The 23,838-nt window shown below is 49.2% G+C and overlaps 2 protein-coding genes across 2 annotated transcripts; one reads left to right on the top strand and one right to left on the bottom strand.

Moving 5' to 3' along the window:
• The first annotated feature begins 474 nt into the window (after window positions 1–474).
• Window positions 475–10,946, top strand: ACTR1B (actin related protein 1B). The gene is made up of 11 exons (XM_080916682.1): window positions 475–634; window positions 2,146–2,210; window positions 3,460–3,535; window positions 6,498–6,623; window positions 6,874–6,998; window positions 7,156–7,372; window positions 7,559–7,651; window positions 7,754–7,928; window positions 8,474–8,535; window positions 8,672–8,712; window positions 8,868–10,946. Exons 1-11 carry the CDS (start codon window positions 587–589, stop codon window positions 8,968–8,970), a joined length of 1,131 nt encoding a protein of 376 aa, XP_080772808.1. The 5' UTR covers window positions 475–586; the 3' UTR covers window positions 8,971–10,946.
• Window positions 10,947–15,756: 4,810 nt separating this feature from the next.
• COX5B (cytochrome c oxidase subunit 5B) lies at window positions 15,757–17,598 on the bottom strand. The gene is made up of 4 exons (XM_080916879.1): window positions 17,438–17,598; window positions 16,871–16,944; window positions 16,595–16,694; window positions 15,757–15,950 (listed from the first exon to the last, which is right to left on the bottom strand). Exons 1-4 carry the CDS (start codon window positions 17,538–17,540, stop codon window positions 15,838–15,840), a joined length of 390 nt encoding a protein of 129 aa, XP_080773005.1. The 5' UTR covers window positions 17,541–17,598; the 3' UTR covers window positions 15,757–15,837.
• Window positions 17,599–23,838: the final 6,240 nt, after the last annotated feature.

Below are 23,838 nucleotides of genomic sequence, written 5' to 3'. Positions count from 1 at the left end.
GCACATGCCTGTAATTCCAGCATTTGTGAGGCAGGGGTTATCACAAGTTCAAGGCCAGCCTGGGTTTCACAGAGACCCTACCTCTAAAAACCAAAAAGATGAATAAATCTAAACTGACTCTCCCGTTGAAATACTCAGAGCTGATTTCCTAAGAGGAGTGCTTACAGATGTTTCATCAAAAGACGAGCTTCCAATAGATAAACTCAAAGCCTTCTTGATTTCAATAGACTCACCAATTCCTTTATAATTCCTGCCCCCTTTAAGAACCCAGCCATGACATCATCTTACCGACGCCGCGCAGCCTACCTTGGCAACGCCCGGCTGTTCTTCCGGGAAGTTTCAATTGGTCAGCCGGCTCCAAGAAACCCCTCCTACTTCCCCCAGCAACCCGCCCCGGCGCCCGCCGTCAATCAGGTCAGTTGGCACCTGTGATTGGCTGCGCGGCCGCGTTTGCGTAGGCAGCGCACTGGGGGAGGGGAGCGGCGCGGTGTCTGGAGTCGCGTCGGGTCCAGGTCTCCCCGGGAGCCTTGTAGCCCGCCGGTCCTCCTGCAGCCCGCCTGCTGGGTAGGGCCGGCTTGGCCGGGCCATGGAGTCCTACGACATCATCGCTAACCAGCCGGTGGTCATCGACAATGTGAGGCCGGGCAGCGGGGGGAGGGCTGTGACCCGCCGCGGGGTCGCAGGCGGTGGCCCACGTCGGTGGGGCCAGGGGTGGGCCTCGGGAGCACCTCCCTCGGAGTCCAGTATGTGCGGGACAGCTGGACACAGCTAGGCGATCCTTGGTACTCTAGGCCGGTGAACGCTCTGTCTGGGGTGGAAGCAAGTTAAAACCCCTGGTCCTTTGCTTGGTTGATCAGCTCTGACCGCCTGATGGGGGTCGGCTGACGTTTGGTCTCTTGCACACTGCTGGCTTTATCTCTTGGAAGGCCTGGTGATCTTTACAACACTTCCCAAGGGGCTGCACACAGAGGCAAACACTGAACGCTAATTTCCTCCAGGCACCACTTGGTGGCCTCTTTGCCGCTTTAAACCCCCTCACTCTAAATGATCCTTCCGGAGAGTACGGGGCCACTTTCCCCAGAACGGAGCAGTTTGGGGTACTTGTTTGCAAGCCTGAAAGAAAAGACATCCTGCTTCCCGGAGCTTTGTTTTCCAGCCTGGTTTCTGCTTGCCTCCAGTGGCCCTAGAAGCTGTCTAGCCTTAGAGGCCTTGACGTGCCTGGGGTTTTCTGTGGCCGTGCCCAGAGCTGATGCCTCTGGTGTGTAGGCCTTGGAGCATTTGACGGTGACACACTTCTTTCTGGGAACTGACTCCTTCCCACGTGAGCCCCTGATGGAATCCCTTTGCGGCTGCCTTTTTTTGGAGCACCCACGTGGACTCCCTTAAATCATAACTTGTTTATGGGGGGCCTAGTCTGGGACTTGTGCTTGTGGCAGGCTACAGTGTATATCAGGCTAACAAACTTATGGGCTCAGAGACACCTGCCTGGCCCCGTTTGGGCCTAGAGCCTCTCTTGTAACTTGGACATGTTTATTTCAGCCCTGATAGAAACTGGTAGGCAAAGGGTGTGTGTGAGTGACTCATTTAGTTAGTGGAAGATGTGCTGAGTTCATGTTGAAAGCCTACATCCAGGGACAGGGACTGCCCCCTCCTCTTACTACCCAAGAGAGGTACTTGGAGACCACCAAGTGGTAACACCACCCCCCCCCCCACCCAGTGGCCCAGTACGTAGTCTCTGTTTCCTGGTGAAGACAAGGATTCTTGGATAGAGTAAGGCCGAGGTGTAGCATCTAGCTATCTTTAGAGGGGAGCTGTACTCCTCTCCCTTACAGGTACTAGCCATAGCAGCACAGAGTTGTGTGGTTTCTCCTCACTGATGCCTGTCAGTGGGCTGGCCCTTGTTGATGACATCATCTCTTTTCATTTCCCCCTTGAGTCCCCACACCCCCCTGCCAAACAAACCTCCCCAGGACAGGAAATGCAGCATCGCACCTAGTTTTAACCACAAGTGATCTCCTTCTCTGGGTCAGGTCTCTGGCTTCCTCCCTGCCCAGCCTTGGTGGAAAGTGCCAGTTCTGTCCACCTGGGGACACTGACTGCATCTGGAGTCATTGGCAGGAGCTAAACGTTGCTTTTTCCTTGCAGGGTTCAGGGGTGATCAAGGCTGGCTTTGCAGGAGACCAGATTCCTAAGTACTGTTTCCCCAACTAGTAAGTGTCACTGGGGCAGCAGCTCCCCCACCCCCTTATTTGCTTTTGGGCAGAATGTGGCTCCTGTGGTGTTACAGCTCCCTTCTTGGAGGGCAAGTCCCTCCTCTACCTGGAAGAGGAAACACCAGATTGGTGGATGTGGACCCTGCTAGAGTAACTTCTGGGTTTCCAATCCAGAGCCTCAGCGCCTTTGTTTCTGGCTGAGCCTGAAAGGAGAAGCAGCCAGCCTTGCCCTGGGGATGGGGTGTGGTGAAGGCGGGATCGGGGAATAAGAGGGACCTCTCTCCAGGGAAAGAACTAAACTCCCACAGGGTGGGGGGGGGGTGTACAATGCTACCCCTTCTTCCCTGGAAACTATTTCTGATTACTGTGGAATTTGAACCCCTAGGCTCTACAAAAGCTAAGCATATATTCTAAGCTATATCCTCCCAACCCCTAGAAATGTTTTCATTGGGGCTCAATTATGTATAGCATCTAGGAACTGTTCCAATCCAGCCATACCCCAGGTAGTGCCAGTGGTGAAAGAATACAAGGTGGTTCTGTCCCAAAGCATGGAGTGCCTGGGTCCTACCTGTCCACTGGGAAGTTTCCCCTTGAATCACCACTCAGAGCTTGAAGGATCTGTCAATGGCCTACAGATCAGAGCTGAACCCTAGAGTGGCTTTCAGAGCTACAGGCCTCTCAGGGGAAAAGGCCAGCCTGGGCTTACAGAGGGCTTCAGCCTTCTATCCCAAACTCTGGGTGGGTGTCAGGGAAGGCTGTTGGCAGTCCATGGGGAATGTGGGTCACACTTTAGAATGGTAGCTCATCAGATACATGTTTGCCAAGAACCGAATCTCTATTCTGGAAGCCCTGGCAGGCGGGGGAAGAGTGGCCACTGTGGGAGGGTACACCAGGAAGCCACCTCAGAGTTCTAGGGCTGTCCTCCATCCATCAGCAGACAAGAGGGTGGGTGGGCTCAGTGTGGCTACAAAAGTGTGGCCTTGCTAGAGCCAGGCCATGACGGAATCCTGTCGTTCATACTCAGCCCTCCCTGAGGAGAGATTCGTTCCTTCAGACCCAAAATTACTTGTGCTTCTAAGGCCCACACTGCTGTCCCACTCCCCATAGGTCTAGCCTCCGACCTTTACCCTGAGCCACTTCCCAGTGCTTAGCATGCCACCCTCTAGAGTCTAGAAGACTACAGTTTTCCTAGACACAGGTTCAGCCATGCACCTGCCCCACTCACTGACCTTCTGTGACCTTGCAGTGTCGGACGGCCAAAGCACATGCGGGTTATGGCTGGAGCCCTGGAGGGGGACCTATTCATCGGACCGAAAGCAGAGGTAACTGTCCCTGAGTTCGTTAGTCACAGGAGAGCGCACGCACACACACACACACAAAACCCACTTCTGTACAATGCCAAGGAAGTGACATTCCTGAGGAACTCCTAGTTTGGTCTCGTGTCCACTTTCAGAAACTGGAGACTATAAGAGAAAGAACTGATTAAGATAACAGGCCTTCTAGGGTCATAGCACTTGGGAGGGGTGAAGGCAGGAAGATCAGAAATTCAAAGTCATCTCCAGCCACCTCCAAAAGTGAGTTAAGAATTAGAGTCACAGGTTTGCTGTGTCTCATACCTGCTCTGGGGAAGGCTGGGGCCATTATTCTGGCTAGGATGGCTTACATGGTGACTGCACACTGGGTCAGACTCTGAGGGAGCCAGCCACGTAGGCACCTGGGGAATAAGGCACCTGGAAAGGGGAGGCCTGAATAGAAGGGCACACGAGAGGTTGTAGGGGATGAAAGCCAGCCACTGTTGTATGAGAAGCTAAGTGTCCCCTAGATGGACACCGAAGGCAGGTAGAGAGCTAGGCCAAGAGGTCAGAGCTCCAGCTGTACTCTGGACGCATGATGGGCTCGGGTGGCCTTGGAGAGACGGTGTAGACAGAACACTGGTTGCAAGTGGATGGCGGTCAGTGTATAAGGAGATGCTGAAGAAAGCCTAGGCAGTGAGTGAGGAACATCTGTGGGGAGAGAGGGACTGGAGGATGGACATGTTTCAAGAATTCTTTCCCTGGGTAGACATTAGCATTGCTTCTTTCTAAGGCCCCAGTGAGAGACCAGAGTTCACCCTGGGAAACCAGAGACTATTGACTGAGACATTAGTGTAGGATCCAGGGAAACCCATGACAGCCTTAACTGTCTTTTTCTTAAGCCTTCCCCAGCCTGTGTACACTACTGCTTCTCAAGACCCTGAGACCATATGCAGGTAGGGTAAAACTGCCTGTCAATGGTTGGAAGGTCCAGTGACCCTCCCCATACCCTCTTCTAAGGGAACCTCAGCAAGGCTGCTCAAAAGGATTCTGAGGTATTGTATTCTGTAGCACTATACCCCTTCTTTCAGCTCTTACAGGCTACACACACACACACACACATACACGCCTCCGTTCAGCCATGCTCCCTGGGCCTTGTAGGGGTGACGTAGATATCTGGCTATTCAGCAGGGTACCAAGTCCTCATATCATCTTGACCATCTCTCCATGTCTATAGTCTTGCTGATATCCTTCTGAGAAACAAGAAAAGGCAGGAGAGGGGAAACATAAAGAGATCCAGTGGAAGCCAACAGCAGAAAGAGCCCAAGTGTAAACATGTTTGGAAGACACCTTAGCCAGCCCATCACATTCAGAGTTGTTTCCTGGTTAGGGCCTGTGACTTTCTCCATCCAGGAAGCATTTCTGTCTGAGCTCACAGCCCGTGAAAATTCCTGTCTGTGGAGCCAGCCTTAAGTCTAATCGGAAGGTTGGCTGTACCTATAACACTTCATGCCATTCAAAACGGGCACTTCATGGTGTAGCATACAAGGGCTGCCACCAGGTAGGGCTTTGGGCCATAGTTTTCCCGGCAGTTTGCGTAGTGCCCTCCAGGGCTAACCAGTGTCAGGGGAGCACCTCACCGTAGTCTCAGCAATGACTTCAGCCAGTACGGCCATGCTTTCTAGTTTTGGTACACAACAGCAGCAGTGGCAGTGCCCTTTGTTGTTGGGGGTTTGTAGGGCCCCCGTGGTCAACCCACCCCTGGCACTGGGATTCTCAGTTAATAGCCTCAGAGCCTCTAGATCGACTTCCACGCTCAGAAGGTATCCTGCATTCACTCTGGCTGTTACATCCAAGGGTCGTTGCTGAATTCTCAGTCACCTGTAGGGTTTCTATTGCTGCGACAAAACACTGTGACAAAGAAGCAAGCTGGGGAGAAAAGGGTTATTCAGCTCACACTTCTACACTTTTGTTCATCAGAGGAAGTCAAGGCAGGAACCTGGAGGCAGGAGCTGATGCAGAGGCCGGGGAGAGGTGCTGCTTACTGGCTTGCTTCTCATGGCTTGCGTAGTCTGCTTTCTTATAGAACCAGGACCACCAGCCCCCATCAATCACTAAGAAAATGTCTGACAGCTAGCTGAGCTCCTGCTGGCATTTTCTCAACTGGGGCTCCCTCCTTTCAAATAACACTAACTTGTGTCAAAAGAGGACAGAATGTGAATGTGCGTTGCAGTACCTCATTCACACGGCAGCTTCCCTCTGGGCTTCAGGGACAGGGGCCTCAACACTAGGTAGGGGAAGAAGGTTAGAGGGAAAGGGAGTGTAGACCTTGTGAAGCTACTTCTTGCTGGTTAGGGACATTGAGTTCCTAGGGTGAGTCCAGTCTTCATTGTCAGCTTCAAACGACAACAACCAAGGATGTGGGGTAGGGTACCTTCTTCAGAGTGGCCCTGGCCCCATTTGGGGCTCTGGTATTTAGGCCCTTCTCCAGAGTTCCCAGAATTAAACTGTCAACAGTTGGCAAAATGGTATAATCACCTGCTATGAAGCAGCAGCTCATCCCACACCTGGGATTAAAACAAAAACATTCACATAACTGAGGTTTTAAGAAACCCAACTCTACAGCAAACAGAGAGGTTATTGGGTTTGCCTGGTGTGGGGGAGGGGCTGGTTATAGGGAAACCTGAAGCACCTGGAAAGTTCCCACCTGTTAGGAGTGATGGAGCTTCCCTCAGCTGGCCTTCACCTGCTTGTGATGGTGTCTTCCAGCTGGCACTGTTGCTCTGATGAGAATGGCTGTTGTATTCAATAAGACTGTATTCAATAAGGCATGCTGTCATTTTCCCTTGTCCTGAGAGAGCTGAGCCAGCTGAGATCTCCCAGCCTCTGTACACAACAGGGAGATACCCAGCAGGCAGAGGCAGGAGGTGGCGTCCTGGTATGCAACATGTGAGGGTCAGGTGCTATGTCTGGCTTTCTCCCTGTCCTCCAGGAGCATCGTGGACTGCTGACCATTCGATACCCCATGGAGCACGGTGTGGTCCGAGACTGGAACGACATGGAGCGCATCTGGCAGTACGTCTACTCTAAGGACCAGCTGCAGACCTTCTCCGAGGAGGTATGGTACCCACCTTTCCCTGCACACTCCCAGCTTTCTGACTGCCTATCAGTAGGACCTCGTGTTCTGTGTGGTACGTGTATGTGTGTGCACCCAGTGATGGCCAGGCAGAATGTTCCAAGGCCTGGGGTTTAGAGCTGATTCAGATGGAGTCTTCAAGAGGGATAGGTGGCTGTTCGGTAATGCTTTTAGCCCAGGAAAGCTCTTATACGGCCTAGCTTGTTTTGTGTGATTCCCTCATCTCTCACAGCATCCAGTTCTTCTAACGGAGGCCCCACTGAACCCCAGTAAGAACCGGGAGAAGGCGGCAGAGGTGTTCTTTGAAACCTTCAATGTTCCTGCACTGTTTATCTCCATGCAGGCCGTGCTCAGCCTGTGAGTGCCCTAAGCCCTGATGTCCCAGAAGGCACAGCCTCCTGGTCCCCTCCATGCCTTCTACACTAGTAAAAATAATATCCCAGGGTCCCTTGCGGGGTTGAGGAGATCCTCTCACCTCAGTGGCTGAAGTAAAAGAATACTGACCCGGTGGCAGGTACGCAACAGGACGCACCACAGGAGTGGTTTTAGACTCGGGGGACGGGGTCACTCACGCTGTCCCCATCTATGAGGGCTTTGCCATGCCACACTCCATCATGCGGGTAGACATTGCGGGCCGGGACGTCTCTCGATATCTGAGGCTGCTGCTGCGCAAGGAAGGGGCTGACTTCCACACCTCAGCTGAATTTGAGGTTGTCCGGACCATCAAAGAGGTGATGAGGAGCATGTGGATGTGGGCGGGGCTGGGGATAAAGTGCATGGGGGGCATGGGTGTGGCAGGGCTGGGAATTAGGAGCATGGGGGCATGGCTGGAGTTCAGGAAGCCGAGATATGAAAGCAAGCTCTGTCTACAAGTGTCCCTGCTACAGCCTGCTTAAGAGCCTGCCCTGCCCATACAGCGAGCTTGCTACCTGTCCATCAACCCACAAAAGGACGAGGCTCTGGAGACTGAGAAGGTGCAGTACACCCTTCCAGACGGCAGCACCCTTGATGTAAGTAGCCAGGCCTGACTCGAGGGCGGCAGCTAAAGCTGACCATGGGGCGGGAGGACTGGCTTCTCTGGAGAACCTGTGCTTCAGCCATCTTCTCCACAGGTGGGGCCTGCACGCTTCCGAGCTCCTGAGCTGCTCTTCCAGCCAGACCTGGTGGGGGATGAGAGTGAGGGACTCCATGAAGTTCTGGCCTTCGCCATCCACAAGTCCGACATGGACCTCCGCCGAACGCTCTTCTCCAATATTGTGCTGTCAGGGGGCTCAACACTCTTTAAAGGTACTGTTGGGGAGATCACCAGGACAACAGGCCCAAGGTGTCTGGCACCTCAGAGCTCTCTGGAACCAGCAGTGTGCCTTTCCATCACCTGTTTGGTGGTTCTTAGCTGAGTTTTCTGATAGGAGATGCTTTTAGCTTGTTGCATGCTAGGCATGAGGGCTTACACCTGCCATTTTGGTACTCGGGAAGATCATGAGTGCGAAGCCTGGCTTACATGGGATCAGACACTCCTTTAAAAAAATGAAAGAAACCAAAACAATAATCGGGCGCTAAAGTGAAGTAAGTTTTCCTTAGCCATAGCTTTGCAGTGCTCACGACCCCATGCAGAGGACATGGGGACAGGCAGAGCTACGTGGCTTTAGATTATATTCCACGTCAGTCTCTGAATAAGCTCTACCAGCCCACAGACGGGGTGCTACATCATGTCCCCTCAGTCCTGAGAAGATGTTCAGGAAGAGAGACAGCAACAGCTAGGGTCTAAAGGCCAACAACCATGGCAAGGATGTTGGCTGTGGTCCAGGGTTGGTCATCCTTTGTATCCACAGGCTTTGGAGACAGGTTACTAAGTGAAGTAAAGAAGCTTGCCCCAAAAGACGTTAAAATCAAGGTAAGATTGAGAACGTCTGGGACAAAGGGTGCTGAGCCTGCTTCCCGTTCTAGACTGTGTTGGACCACTCATGGCCTGGCTGCCTTGGGTTTGAGGATGGCCGCTGTGTGTTTACACAGTCCTTTGCTCCTTCTAGATCTCTGCTCCTCAGGAACGGCTGTACTCCACATGGATCGGGTGAGATTGAGCTCAAGGAGAAGGGCTTGGGGAGAGGCTGGCCAGAGAAACGGGTGGACTTCTTTCCCAAGTAAAAGAGTGAGATCCGAGGCCTCAGGGACGGCAGCTGGCCCTGCCCACAGGAACTAACCAGTATCATCTCTCCACCCTCACAGTGGGTCCATCCTCGCCTCACTGGACACCTTCAAGAAGATGTGGGTATCCAAAAAGGAATATGAAGAAGATGGCTCCCGTGCGATTCATCGCAAAACCTTCTAATGCCCAAGGAGGGTGGACATACTGGGAGAGAGGGAGGAAAGGGGAGCCAGAGCCCTTGACCCCTTTTGGTCTGGGTTCGTGTTCTAAGATTAGGGTCCCCTGCATGCCCTGACCCCGGAGCAGGTGGTGCAGACATGGTCACCTGTAGCCCTCCCCTCCCCCTGTGCTCAACATACACACACAGACACACAGAGTAATGTTTAGCTGCATGGATGGCAGTCCCAAGCTGGAGCATAGGAACTGAGGAACCCAACACTGAGTTGGTCTGAGTGACCCTCTCAGCAGGGCCACTTTGGCCTGTGGTTCCTCGCTCTGGCCTTGAAGCTCTAAGACCAGACTCATGTGCTCCATTTGCTCTGACAGGCCCCCAATGGGGCTAGACTCCCTGGATCTCTGGAGGAGGCTGAAGGGAGGGACTGCCAAGAGCTCCCTTCAGGTTGGTGAGGCTCAATGGTGTGTTTCATGCTGCCGCCTTTTTCTGGCCTGACAGGACAAATGCCCTACATAAGACTGAGTAGGGAACAGCCCTCCATTCCCACTGGGGGAATCTAGTCAAGGATCAGAGCATCAGAGCCATGGCAGCCACAGCTTGTGGTTTGCCCCACTCCTTTCCAAAGCCCTACACTGATTTGCTACTCCCTCCTCTTTCCCTCAGTGTCCCGGACAGGAAGGGATTAATGGTCTCTATTTGCTGAGGGAAAGCCATTTAATCAGGACTCAGACTCAAAGGGTAGACATGTTCTCATCTCCCTCAAGAAAGGTCTTTATGGTGACCAGGGCCCTCTCCAGATCTGAACAGTAATTTAACACAGTTGCCTGAAAAATCCTTGTTTTTATAAATCATTATAGTAATAATTATGGATGAGGCCCGGTGTGTGGCTCTGATTCTTGTGGCTCTGTGCTCGTTTGCTCACCCCTCCCTGGGAGTGTTGAGAGAAAGGACACTGCAGAGCTCAGGAGCTCGAGGTAACAGGACAAGGGAGAACAGCCTTATCCCTTCCTGCTGAGGCCTGCCAGGCTGCTGTGTGTGCCTCACATAGCGTGTTGGGAGCACCCCCACAGGCCTGCCGAGGTGTGCGGGTGCTGGCAGTGATGCGGGCTTACCAGCTTACAGCAGGATGAGAAGGAAGGGCAGCGGAGGAATGGACCAGGCTCCACAGGAAGAACAGTCTGCAGGACTCCTGCAGGCAGCAAGAGCTCACCAAGTGTGAGAAGTTTGCTTGTTAGTATGTTGGTGCATACTGTACGACACATGTTTGAGGCTGATGGAAAGCAAGATACAGCTTTGCCCCCAAAAGCGTTCATCTTAGAGGAGAAAGATGCCAGCCATTTTGGATCAGTGTTGGGCTAACGGTTAGGGCTGTGCCAATAGGTGGAGCACAGCCTTGTAAGAGATTGGTCAGTCAGTAGGGAGAGTACTTTGACAGGCTGCGGAGAGAAAGCTGGCGAGGAAGGGTAAATTGGTCTGTGGCACGGTGACATAAATCAAAGAGGTCAGCTGGGCTAGCATGTGGACAGTCTGAGGAAAGGACGTTAGCTGTGTGCTAGGTGACAAGTTTTCACTGGAAGAATAGTGACCAGAGCCAAGCATTGAAAGCTGAGGCCAAAGTACTCATGAGGAATGTGTGCAGCAGATTCTGTGCGGCCGTGTGGTCATAGCATAGCATCAAAGTTTACACAGAAGCCTGTGCTAAGGAACCTGCAAACCAGCTCTTCTGCAGGGCTCTGCTGGCACCACTGGCTCCAGCCACCTGTGTTTGGAACCTTACTGCTGGCTCCTCCCTCCTCATGCCCACATTTTGTCAGTCTGAGTCTGTGGTCTCCTACCCATCCTTTCCTATTAGGGCCCCAGCCTAGCTCATGACCCTGCTCCATCCTGCCCACCCAGTGTGTTTGCTCATAATCTACTGCGCGGGTAGCCACCTCAAACCTGTAATGAGTTATAAGCCATACAATAAAATATTCATGAGTCCTTATGGTATGAGTAAATATAGCCATGGGGGGAGAAAGAAACAGTTATCTGTGGAGTAGAATTCCAGTTCCTGGGAAATAAACCAGCTGCTTTGATGCTGACCAAATCACTTCTAGGAACCACAGGCTGCCACATTTGGGGTCTTTAACATCCCTACCTTAGCCATACCCAACCTATGTCCTGTTTTTTTTTTTTTTTTTTTTTTAAGATTTATGTACTTTTTGTATGTGAGAACACTATAGCTGTCTTCAGACACACCAGAAGAGGGCATTGGATTCCATTACAGATGGTCATGAGCCACCATGTGGTTGCTGGGAATTGAACGCAGGACCTCTGGAAGAACAGTCGGTGCTCTTAGCCTGAATCATCTCTCCAGCCCATATTTTGCTTGCTAGCTCTGCTGCTTTCTCCACCGTCACGGCCCCTTAATATCTGTCCAAATATCTCATTCTTTAAAGGCCTGCAAACCCTTATACACCTCTGGCAGGGATGGTCTGATAAGAGGTAGCTTGCTGTGATGGAAAGCAACTAGACTAAGCCTCATGCTATACTGAGTTACAGGCATGAGCCGGTTTTAATCTTCTAATGCTGACAACACCTGTGTTCAAGAAAGTACCAGGTTAGAATATATACATGGGCTTTCTACCTGTCTGCTGGGAGGGCCTAGAAGTAGTGGCTCCCCAGGAACTGAACACAGTGTCCAGGTCTTGGCTTCTAGGCACTAGTCTATAGTTCCCTAGGGAAACACAAGATCCACTATGTCTCATGGCATCGTAAAGAGCCCAAGTGGCTGGCTCCCCATCACGTATCCTGATTATTGTGTATTCTAAAATAAGAACCAAAACTTCAAATTTTGAAACAATTTTTAAAAAATATTTTATGTATGTGAGTGAGTACACTGCAGCTGTCTTCAGACACACCAGAAGAGGGCATCAGATCCCATTACAGATGGTTGTAAGCCACCATGTGGCTGGGAATTGAACTCAGGACCTCTGGAAGACAGTACTCTCAACCACTGAACCATCTCTCCAGCCTGAAACAAAATGTTTTAGTGAAGAGATACATGAACAAATGTGTGGCAGTTTTAGTCTAATGCATGTTTTCATCTACCCAATACTGATATTAAAACTATATGAATTTTTTTTTAGTGCCTAAGCAATGCATGGACAGCTTGAAGTAGTCTCCCATACTCTGATTTGTAATATAAGCAATACAATAAAATAGTTGTGAGTCTTTAGTGATCTAGGACTGAGTAAGGGCTGGAGGGATGGTTCAGTTGATAAAGTGCACTTGAAAGCCTGCCTTCATGATAGACTCCCTTCCCTCGAGTTGCTGCCCTGTCTGGGGGACTCTCATAATACAGGCTGTTGCTTGCTTCTGGCTGCCCCTAGTACTTGATGAAAAGACCTTATTGCTTAGGACACCCACACATTGGTAACAGGGCATGCAAAAATCAAACTGGAACTGAAAGGGAAGCTTCCTGCTGGCTCACAGCACTGTAAGGTTTTTATGCAGGCTGCCATGGGGGAAGAGTCACGTCTTATCCAGCTGGGAACTGAAATGATTGGGCTGCCAAGAGATGCCCATGGGTGCAATTGTGACACCAAAGTCTGGGGAGCAACCAATCACTGATTGAAGAAACACGTGCCTGGGCGCAGCAAATCTGTCCAAGAATGAGTAACTGAGGAGGCTGACTGCCCCCAGGGTGAACCTGTGGCTATTATTCTGCTAAAAAGACAGTATCAAACTCCCCTCTAAATTCTCCTTTAGTTAGTGTGGCTTCAGACCTTAACAGAGAAATTAGTTTGTACCTGGTGGATGGTGGTTACCACAAACTTACAAGTGGTCAAAGTGCAAAGACTCCGTGACTCTGTAGAGAGCTCAGATACAGAAGAGATACCTGTGGTCCTCCTCCCCCTCCCCAAGACTCAGACCATCACTGAAGAGGCAGAAAGTTTGTAAAAGCCAGAGGTTGGGAGGGACTGGACTGAAGCTGTGTCTTCTGGGTGTGGCAGGCAGGACTCTCCGGAACTCACAGCAGCTCTGGCCACCTGCACAAGATCAAGCCAGTCAGCCTTCTAGCACAGCATGGAAACAGGATCATGAACTCCCACCCTAGCTGAGGGACTATAGGCAGTTGATTGCTTCTGTGAGATTGTTCTTAAAGTGTTTAAGCTGCTGCTAAACTGACCATGTTCCAGTAGATGGCTCCATACCAAGTATATGAACAGCACAAATGGAAGTTGGGTTATTAAAATTTAAAAACTAGGAGGCTGGAGAGATGGCTCAGCAGTTAAGAGCACTGGCTGCTCTTCCAGAGGTCCTGAGTTCAATTCCCAGCGACCGCATGGTGGCTCACAGCCATCTGTAATGGGATCTCATGCCCCTCTTCTGGTGTGTCTAAGGACAGCTACAGTGTGCTCATATAAATAAAAATTAATTAAAAATTTTTAATTAAAAAAACTATAGGCAAGGTTAAAAGAATGAATAAGACAGGAACTGCCCCAGACATCACAATGCAAGGAAATGTGACTCTGAACCAGACCTTCTTGCTGGAAATGACACTGAGCAGCTGGATGGGGTGACACATACCTGTAATCCCAGCAACTAGGAGGCTGAGGCAGAAGGACCTTGAGTTTGGCAACATTTTCCACTCACATACACCATAAAAAATAAAACTAATGAACATTTAAGAAAACCTGATGCCTAAGGATTATGTGACTTAAATATATAAAATATACTTTCCTAATTTTGATAGCCACACTGGAGGCATTAGGTAGCATCTGTAAGATGTAAGAGCTAAAGACGCAGCTCAGTGGGTTAAGGTACTTAGCATACAAGCTTGGTGTCTCAGCCTCCCAAACCCATACATAATGGAAGGACAGAGCCGACTTCACAAAGTTGTCCTGACAACTTGTAGATAGATCTTGGGTGATTCCAAAGTACAGCTAAATTAAAAGCCTATGGACTCAAGAATTTACTAGTCTGTTTTTCTTTCTTACTGCTGCTATAAAAAGTTAATCAGAATGTAGTGACTTAGGATATAAAATCTTTGTTATCTTACCAGCTCAACATGACTCTCACTGAGCTAAAATCGGTGTCCATAGGCCTTCGTATCTGGAGATATTCACCCTTGCCTGCCTTCCAGAGACCATTTGCATTTCTTCGCTCATTTATTAGTGTGCATGTATGCTACTGCATGTATGCTACCACATGTGTGGAGAGCAGAGAGCAACGGGAGTTGGTTCCCTCCTTCCATCATGAGGGCCCCGGGGATCAAACTCGGTCATTAGGCTGGGCAGTTGATACGTTTCCCTGCTGAGCAAGAGGTAGCCAGCCAGCTGTCCCTAGCTCCAAGGTCAGCAACCTAAATTCCATCTACCTTAGTTCCTGTTTGCCGTATGACCTAAAGCACATACAGGTTTGGGGGGCTCGTGGGGCAGGACGTGGACACCTTGAGATTAAACGTCCTGGAGGTTTTACTTTCTGTACTGGTAACAATTGTTGAAAGAAAAGCAGTGAGGGGGATTTGGCAATGAGAAGCCTGGGAGGACACAGACTAACCTAATGATCTAGATCTTTCTATACAGCGTGAAGGAGCATGTGAAAGCAGTGTGGTGCACTGCAGACAGGAGCACTTCCCAAGTAGTACTCGGAGTCTTCGGGGTACAGCATTTAAGTGAGATTGTCAGAGTAAGATCTAATAGCTCTGTGGGATTCCCTTCCCACAGAAAAGACCAATCAATGCCTGAGCACTCGGAAGCAGAGATGATCAATCATAGCAGAGTGGAAGCCAAGGCTTAGACTACATCTTCCAAACAAGTCAGCAAGATGGTGGGCCCCTCTCCTTGGCTTTCCATCCCTGAAATTCACCCTGACATTATGTATGGTGAACCCGTTTAATAGTCACCAAAGTCACCTCTGGCAAATTTCAACACAGAATGGGAAGATATTTCCATCTAATAGCATCTGCTTTGGGAATTTCACCAATGTTTCATAAACTTGTTGGCCGAGGTGAGCTGTTGCTGTCCTTCCTGATTTATATTTCCATGAGTATTTCTAAAGAAAAACTCCTCACACAGAAAAAAATTAGTAAATACCTAGATACCCATACTAAGTTCAAGTTATCATCTTATTGGGTAAGGTCTGTTACCCAGGCTCAGGTGTCCCCTTAGGGCAGACCTTCAAGTGTCTGGAACATTCATGGCATCACTGTGTCCTGCTTAGTGTGTCCCTCATCCTTTCTCCTTTAAAGGGACACAGACAGGTGCAGTGATCACAGTGATGGCTCTCACTGGAGGACAGAGTACACTGGAGCCCTACAACGTCCTTCCCCTAAACCCAGCTTCAGGGTTAGTGGCTAATGTACGGCCTGGTTATTCGGTCATTAGAGCAAAACAGAACCACGAAGACCCAAGTGAGTCAGCATCTCACTACTGCTCTTGCCCTTAACAACTCCCCGCGGTTTTTGCCCCTCTATCATTATATAAAAGTTAAAATTTATTCTTTCTTAGCCAGGCAGTGGTGGCAGATGCTTTTAATCCTAGTGCTGTGAATCTGAGTTCAAGGTCAGCCTGGTCTACAGAGTGAGTTCCAGGACAGCCAAGCCTACACAGAGAAAAGAGAAACCCTGTCTTGAAAAGCAAACAAACAAGTTTAAAAAATTTTTTTTAAAAAATAAGGATATAACAACTCTATACTGGTTTTACATTCTAAGTAAATGATGTCAAGCTAGGATCAAGAGATAGGTGCTCTCAAAAAAATAAAATAAAATAAATAAATAAATAATCCACAGAAATAAGACTAGCCAGCCGTGAGAGGGGCCAGTACAATGGCTAGTCTTTATTAGAGAGAAGTTTTCCTTTACATTCTGAAATGTTAACCCAGGGGCTGGCTCAGTGGGCCATTTGGTGGGGCACCAGCTTGTAATGGGTTCCACAGTTCGGGCATCGCTGGCTTTCGCCTTTGTGCAACCAAAACCAGATGACAGTGCAGTTGTCCTCTTCACCTGGAAGGGAAAGATGGCTCAAAGTCATCCAGGGCCCACTCACGTACAAAGGGAGGCTCTCCATACTCATCTCCTACACTCTGGACACAGCAACAAAACTGTGGCTGACTAAGAGACCACTTCGAGCTCTGCTCCTTCGGATGAAAAAAAAATGGGCTGAGTATACCTGTGAGTAAGATAACCTTGCATGGGGTCATTGTATGTTCTAACAACTCCAGGCCTTATGTAAAATTCCAAAACGGGATCTGTACTCACGTGTATCCCTAGTGCCTGAAATAAACAGTACCCGACGTGTGTGTGTGTGTGTGTGTGTGTGTGTGTGTGTGTGTGTGTGTGTAAATATAAAATCTGGGCTAGAAAGATGGCTCAGCAATTAAGATAGTGAACCACTCTTCCAGAGGACCTAAGTTTAATTCCCAGTATCCATATCAAGTGGTTCACAACCTTGTCTGTAACTACGGTCCCAGGGACATCTGACTACTGTGGTTTCTCACGAATACTGAGACTTGAGACAGACAGAACCCTTACAACAATTTATACACCTATTTTTATAATGTCAGTCACACACATCTGAAGCAATTTATAGACATTCTGTGTAGCAGCTTATAAACAAATGGGTCAGAAAATAAAAACAAGGTACTTACAGATGCAACCCACTATTCTCTTATTGCTGATGGATGGGACTAGATTAGGGTCTTCCTTGGTGCCCGAAGCTGCCTTTGGAGGTAGCATATTGTACGGGTCCTGAAAGAGACAAGAGTTGACTGTTGACTAATTGTGACAAATGTAACCCCTGCCACTGCACTGCAAAGGGGCTGTTCCTACGAGCTGGGTTGTCAGGACCAAACTCTGGCTAACAGGAGACTCCTCTGATCCCATCCAAGCCCAAGGGCTCCAGAGAACACCGAGCTTCTCCTCACCAGGCCCTTCTGTGCTGCAATCATGATCTCCCTCTCCAGCCCGGTAGCCTGCTCCTCATCAGTAGGGACACCACCTAGAAGAAAAATGAATTATGGCAACTGATATGACCACCATACACGCTAAAATGATTCACATGGGAAAGGTGACGACATTATGTGCTCCTTTGGTGGGCTCCCAAGCTCCCCATTTCCACGGTCCCCTAAGCCGAACCGGTTTTCCCTTCCAACCACGGAACCACGGTTTTCGACTTTCCCTAAAATCAAGGTAATGAGAGTATATTGGCTGGAGGCGGGCAAGGGATTTGAATGTCGGTCCAGCGCTCTCACCCCTCCAAGTCCCTATCTCCCAAGGTCACCCGGTACCTTCCAGTTAGGGCACTTTGAAAGCGGGGTCTATCGGATGGGCGGCCGAAATTACAGCAAGACCGGGAGGAGCGCCGATTCCTGGCGACTAAGGTGGTCAGCAGGGCTCGAGGGAGCTCTAATGGCTGACTCCGCTAGACCGCCCATCACCAACCACTCCGAAGGCCAAGGACACTGGCCTGGAGCGCCCAGCTGGCCACGTACCTCTAGAAGCCATGGAACGGGTGGCGGCCGCGCCACGGGGCCCGTGGGCCCTCAGGGCCTGTGCCGCCAAAACGCCTACTCCGCGAAGTAACCTTGAAGCCATCTCGCCCGAGACAAGCAGATGCACTTCCGGGAACAGGCTGAGCAAGACAGGCGGGACTTCCGTTGGTAGGCGTCTAACAACGCCCTGTCAGTTTTCCGCTTCCTGCCCCCGGCCAGCCGAAGCGGAGCTAGAAGGTAAATAACGCGCATGCGTAGCTCTGCCTCTTCGCCGGGCGCGCAGACTCCCGCCGTCTAGGGGGCGTGGCGTCAGTTACCGAGACAGCTAGCGGCTTTCGGGTTCCTGGCCATTCCGCTTGCGTGCTCGCTCCTTAGAGTCCCAGCCACAGTGTTGTGCAAGTCGAAGTCCCCCTCAGTCAGGGATTTGCAGCAAGGGTGATAACAGCCTTGGGCGTGAGCTCAGGAAAACTGTTGTGTTATGCCTGTTAACCGCGGGTTCGCGTTTGCAGACAGAGCTTTAGCCTTTAACTTGTTGCAGTGGCGCATTCGGTCAGAATTTGACAGCACCTCTCCACAGTCTTAGCCTCAATCCCCGCTTCCACTCTCTCTCTCTCTCTCTTTTATTTATTTATTTATTTTTATTTTTTAGCAAGGTATCACTCACTACGTAGCCCTGGCTGACCTGGAACTCCCTATGTAGATCAGGCTGATCTGGAGCTCAGAGATCAGGTTACCTCTGCTGGGATTAACCTGTTGCACCTCCCTCAATTTTACTCCTGCAGTAGTGCTATGGGAGGTGATGGTGTTGGCCCCAGGGACGGAGTGGGGGGCGGGCGGGGGAGAAGGGGCTTTGGAGGCTTGGATGAAAGCTACCTCCTGGTGGCCACCTCCACAAGGTTATGAACAATGAGGATACTAGGAGGAGGGAGGGAAGGGAGGAAAGTTAATAATGCAAGTGGAAATCACATTTAGGCACTGTGGCCAGAGGTCTCTAATTTAGACAGAAAGCATCCTCCATTGTACACAGATAAAGCATGACAACTTGTGCCAGAACGTTCACTAGAGAACTTCCAAACACTGGCTTCTTCATTTTATTCTTGTTGTGGAACATTCCTGAAACACGACGGCTGCATACAGCATCTGTACTTCCCTAATTGCGTCCCAGTGATGGAATCATCAATACCTTGTAGAGGCCTGACATAATAGCAAATGACAATTAGGAAATCCTGCTGCTTGGACCAAATATATAGTTTATAGGGTTTGTGACCCTAAAGGTCAATTTGAAGAAAACTACAAAGGACTAAATTCCTGAGTGTTGCCACCTACCCCTTGCAGGACATTTTCAAAAGGATTCCTTCAGAGGAATTAACCTGGTCTTCATGGCTGCCCTCACCAAGAAAAAAAAAAGTCTATACTGGGGTTCCAAATTTCTTGACCCTGTTTGAAGATGGGCTTACACTTTGCATGGTTTTCATTGCTACTTCCTTATCTCTACTACAATCATGTGGATTGAGTTGGAAAAACAATTCTGTAATTCGATGCATCTTTTCCCCAGTGGACCCAATTATTGATTTGTACCTGCATTAAGAGGAAAAGAACCCAGCCAGCCCTGTCAACTAGCTTCACCATCTTTTCTTCTTCAGATAACACCGTGACCACAGCAACACTTATGAGACAACACATTTCGTTGGTTTACAGTTCAGAGGTTTAGTTCATTATCATCATGGAGGGAAGCATGGCAGTGCACAGGCAGACATGCACCGGAGAGGAGCCTGAGAACTTTACCTCTGTCCACAGGCAGCATGAACAGAGACGCTGGGCCTGGCTTGGGCTTTTGAAACCTCAAAGCCCACCTCCAGTGACACACTTTCTCCAACAAGGCCAAAGTTCTTAATTCCAGTCAATTAATGCTGTCCCCTAATGACTAAGCCTTCAAATATTTGAGCCCATGGGGCCATTCTTAGTCAACCACCACAGCTGTTGAAAGCACATTGTTTAAAAAAAAATCTCATAGCACAAATAACACGAGCTGGCATTTTGGCTTGTATTCATTCTGCCCCACCCCCCATTCTAAGCCAAAATTTCTCTCAACCTCAGCATGAGTAACATTTTGAGTCTGGAAATGATTTTAAGCAGGAGGGGTTGAGGGTTTCCTTTGTGTATTGTGGGACTTGGAAGCCCTGCCTCCTGGAATTCTACAGGGTGGCAACAGAAGAAACAGAAGTATCTTGAGTACAAAGAAATGTATATACATGAGATGTATTAGCTTGTGAGATAAAAATATAAATGACTGAGAAATTGCTTTTATAGCAACAGAATATTTTGTGGACATCCCTCCAGATCAAACACACATAATATATAATTGCTGCATAATATTCTTTATAGATGTGCTGGAATGGCTCCAACTATCCCCCTGATGGATGTTGAGATTTCTAAGGTTTTGTTTGAGCTCAGTCAGAAGCACAACAGAGACCGTGTGGTTGACCCCTTGCAGTAGAGGACTATCCTGGACAATGTGCTTGTGCTAGGCTGGTATTCTACCATGGAACTACATCCCAATCCTAACTCTTTTGGATTTAGACCAGTGGGTCTCAACCTGTGGGTCAGGACCCCTTTGGAGTCGGCATATCAGATATTCTACGTGTCACATATTTACACTGCAAATCATTACAGTAGCAAAATCACTGTTATGAAATGAAGGTGAAATAATTATATGGTTGGGGGGGTCATCACAGCATGAGGAAATTGGATTAAAGGGACACAGGAAGGTTAAGAACCACTGTTTTAGACAGTCTAACTCTGTACCTCAGGCTGGCCTTGAACTCTTAACCTTCCTACCTTCCACTTCTGAGTGCTGGGAATAGGGGATTGTGTCACCAGAGCAGGCCTGCTCTCTAGTTTCCTGTCTCCTATGCAATAGCAATGTAGCTGGGACCACAGGAGTGTAGGTGTGAGACATTTTGACACATTCGACTGAGTTGTCTGCCCAGAAATGTGTTGCTACCAGAGGGCCTTCATAGTTTGCCTCTAGCTGAAAGAACAGTGCAGAGCTGTTACTGCTGCAAACGAAGTTCACCTACCTGAAATCCAAGGCCTCAGGCAGCACATATTTTCAGATTGTCTTGATCTTTTGCATTTTCTGTGACCCGCTACTCTGGCAAACTACCTCACACTAACCCTGTGCCTTAGTTCTTCTTTTTCTTATTATTTTATTAAGATGCATTAAAGAGTGGTAGCATCCTCCTTTAATCCCAAGACCCAGGAGGCAAGTGCCAGCAGATCTTGGTGAATTTGAGGTCAGCTTGGTCTATGTAGTGAGTTCCCAGCAAGCAAAGGCTATACCATGAAGCCTTGAATGGATTCTTCTGCTGTGTGACATTCCACACACATGTATGTGGTGGGCACTAATCAAATCTAGCTTTCCTTTATGTCCCTTCCCTCCTCAGCCTTCCCAGCTTCTAGCAATTACTATCTGTCTTGGTGAGGGTTTCATTGCTATAAATAAACACCATGACCAAGGCAACTCTTATTAAAGGCCAACATTTAATTGGGGCTGGTTTACAGGTCCAGAGGTTCAGTCCATTATCATTAAGGTATAAACATGGCAGTGTGCAGGCAGGCATGGAGTAGGAGGAGCTGAGAGTTCTACATCTTCATCTGCCAGCAAACAGAAGACTGACTGGCTTCAAGGCAGCTAGGATGAGCAGGGGTCTTAAAGCCCACGCCCACAGTGACACACCCATTCCAGCAAGGCCACACCCACTCCAACAAAGCCACACCCACGCCAACAAGGCCACACCTCCAAATATTGCCACTCCCTGGACCAAGCATATTCAAACTGTTCTACATAGAGCAGCCTTGTTTAGCTTCCATGTGTAAGAGGAAACCCGTGGGGCTCATTGCTCACTCTGCTCACGCCAGTGAATGTAAGTATTGGTAAATGTTAGCCTAAAGGTGTTCTATTCAGTGTTCTCGTGGCGTCATCCTGTTATAAAAGGAGTTCTAGGGCCAGGAAAATGGCCAAGAGCAGAAGTTTGGTACTTGGCACCCCCAGGGAAGAAGAGAACTAACTCCCACAAGTTGTCATCTGACCTCCACATTCATGCCATGGCATGCACACGCCCACAGACTGTACACCAAATGAATGAACGAACGAATGAATGAATGAAACTTATAAGGGGAGGGAGGAATTCTAGACATGAAACAAAAGAAACTGTTACCTCTGTGGACATGAAATTGAAGGGTCGACTTGGAGGGGGCTAGGCTGTGAGGAGAGGCAGGGTGCAAAAAGAACTTCTCACTTCCAATTTTGACTGTTTTGAGCTTGTGTTTACCTCTGCGGTGTGTTGCTGTAATAGCTATTCCTGGTTATCAACCTGACTGTATCTGGAAGGAACTACAATCCAGAATTGGAAGGCTCACCCATGATCCAGATCTTGAGGCTGGAAGACACAGACTTCTGACCTGGATCTTGGCATGGAAATCTTGAGGCACAGTGGCCATGAAAAGTTTAGGCCCAGGCAAAGTAGTACAGGCCTTCAATCCCAGGAGATTGAGGCAAGGAGATCTCTGAGTTCAAGGTCAGCTGGGGACAAAGTAAGTCCCAGATCCATCTTTAGTCTAGGCCAAACCTTCCGCTAGAGACCTACATAAGGACACTGGAAGAAGGAAGAATCACTCTTCTTTGCGTGCTTGTATTTACTCACCAGCACATCTGTTGGAACCCACTTCTACAGAAGACCAGCTGAAACAACCAGCCTCATAGGACCAAGCAACTACTAGATTCTTGGACTTCCAATTTACAGCTGAACAATGTTGGGTTAGTTGGACTATAGACTGTACGTCATCACAATAAATTCTCTTAATATATAGAGACATTCTAAAAGTTCTGTGACTCTAGAGAACCCTGACTAAGACAGCTACCTGCTCAGAAATTATGATATTCTTTTTTAGGGGAACTGTTTGTTTTTCTGATTCTTACTGAATATTAAAGCATTTATACTGAGCCTTCAGGACCAAAGCTAAAGCTGGTTTGTAAGTCAAATAAATATTTCTGCCTTAAAATCTATTGGTGTGATGTGTGTGTGTGTGTGTGTGTGTGTGTCTTATTTGTCTGTCCATTCGTGGATCTGTGTCTTTAGTATAGTCAGAATCACTGAAACTGAAATGGTGGGGTCAAAAGAAAAGGCTCTTCAGTGGGCAAGAGAGATGGCTCAGCAGTTAAGAGCACTTAGTGCTCTTCCAGAGGTCTTGAGGTCAGTTCCCAGAAACCACATGATGGCTCACAACCATCTGTAATGGGATCCGATGCCCTCTTCTGGTGTGTCTGAAGACAGTGTGTTCACATACATAAAATAAAATTTAAATCTCACAACAACAAAAAGGCTCTTCAGGTTTGGTCCTGTTGCCTATGATACAACTCTGACCTTTAGTGGACCCAGAGGCCCTGGACTCCATTGGAAGATGCATGCTGGGCAAGTTTTTAATTATAGCAGGGGTGAGGAGGTAAATGCCCCCCTCTGGCCTGCTAGGCCTAACCCTAAGAACCCTCTGGTGGCCTGAAGAGAATGAGACCCAAGGCTAAACCTCTGGTCAGCTGCTTGGAGCCAAAACCCTTTCAGATCAGAGTGAAATGATTTTATGCAGACACCACAAATCCAAACTGGGTCATCTGAAATTGTTACCAGCATGGGGCCTGGCTACCACAGGGCTCAGGGGGTTAGACTAAGATGCTTATTGAAAACATTTTTTATTTTGTGGAGTGGAGTCTATCATGACAGCTGGGCAGCTGAGTCAGCCCCTACCCCATTTTCAGGTGCCTCACTATGTTTTCTGTGAGTCCCACTGGGCTCCTGGGATGGCCACTGGTTGTGCCAGGGCAGTGGGAGGGATTCAGGTGTGAGACAAAAGCCCACACCTCACCCTGCTTCCCCTCACCCCTATTTCTACCTTTGAGCTCCACCAGCAACCAGAGGTATAGTCTAGACCCCAGGAAATCTTATGATAGCCAGATGGGGCAGAAAGCACCCCTCCCCTCCCCCCAGCACAGAGAGCAGGGGAACAGTTCAGGGAGATCCTGGGAGAGCAAATGGGCAGTGCTCAGCCTTGTTCTGTCTGGACAGCCTCTGCCTCAGCCTAAACTTTAAACCCTGAAGCTACCTGCTTCACTGTGTTAAAAGAACAATTGACAGTCGTGGGAGGGAGCTAACCTCTATAATCCAGCATTTGGGAGACTGGGGAAGGAGACGTGCAGTGAGTTCAAGGATATGTAGTGAGTTCTAGATGAGCCTGGGCAGAGAGAGGGGCGGGGAGGGGGGGGGAGGAAGAAGAGAAGGAGGAAGAAGGAGGAGAGGAGAGAAAGATTGAGTTTGACTCACTAGTCTCACCAGGCAGGTATGGGC

This window comes from Micromys minutus (assembly GCF_963924665.1).
Source record: "Micromys minutus genome assembly, chromosome: 5".
NCBI classification, from domain to species: domain Eukaryota; kingdom Metazoa; phylum Chordata; class Mammalia; order Rodentia; family Muridae; genus Micromys; species Micromys minutus.
This window is presented reverse-complemented; position numbering and strand designations above follow the sequence as displayed.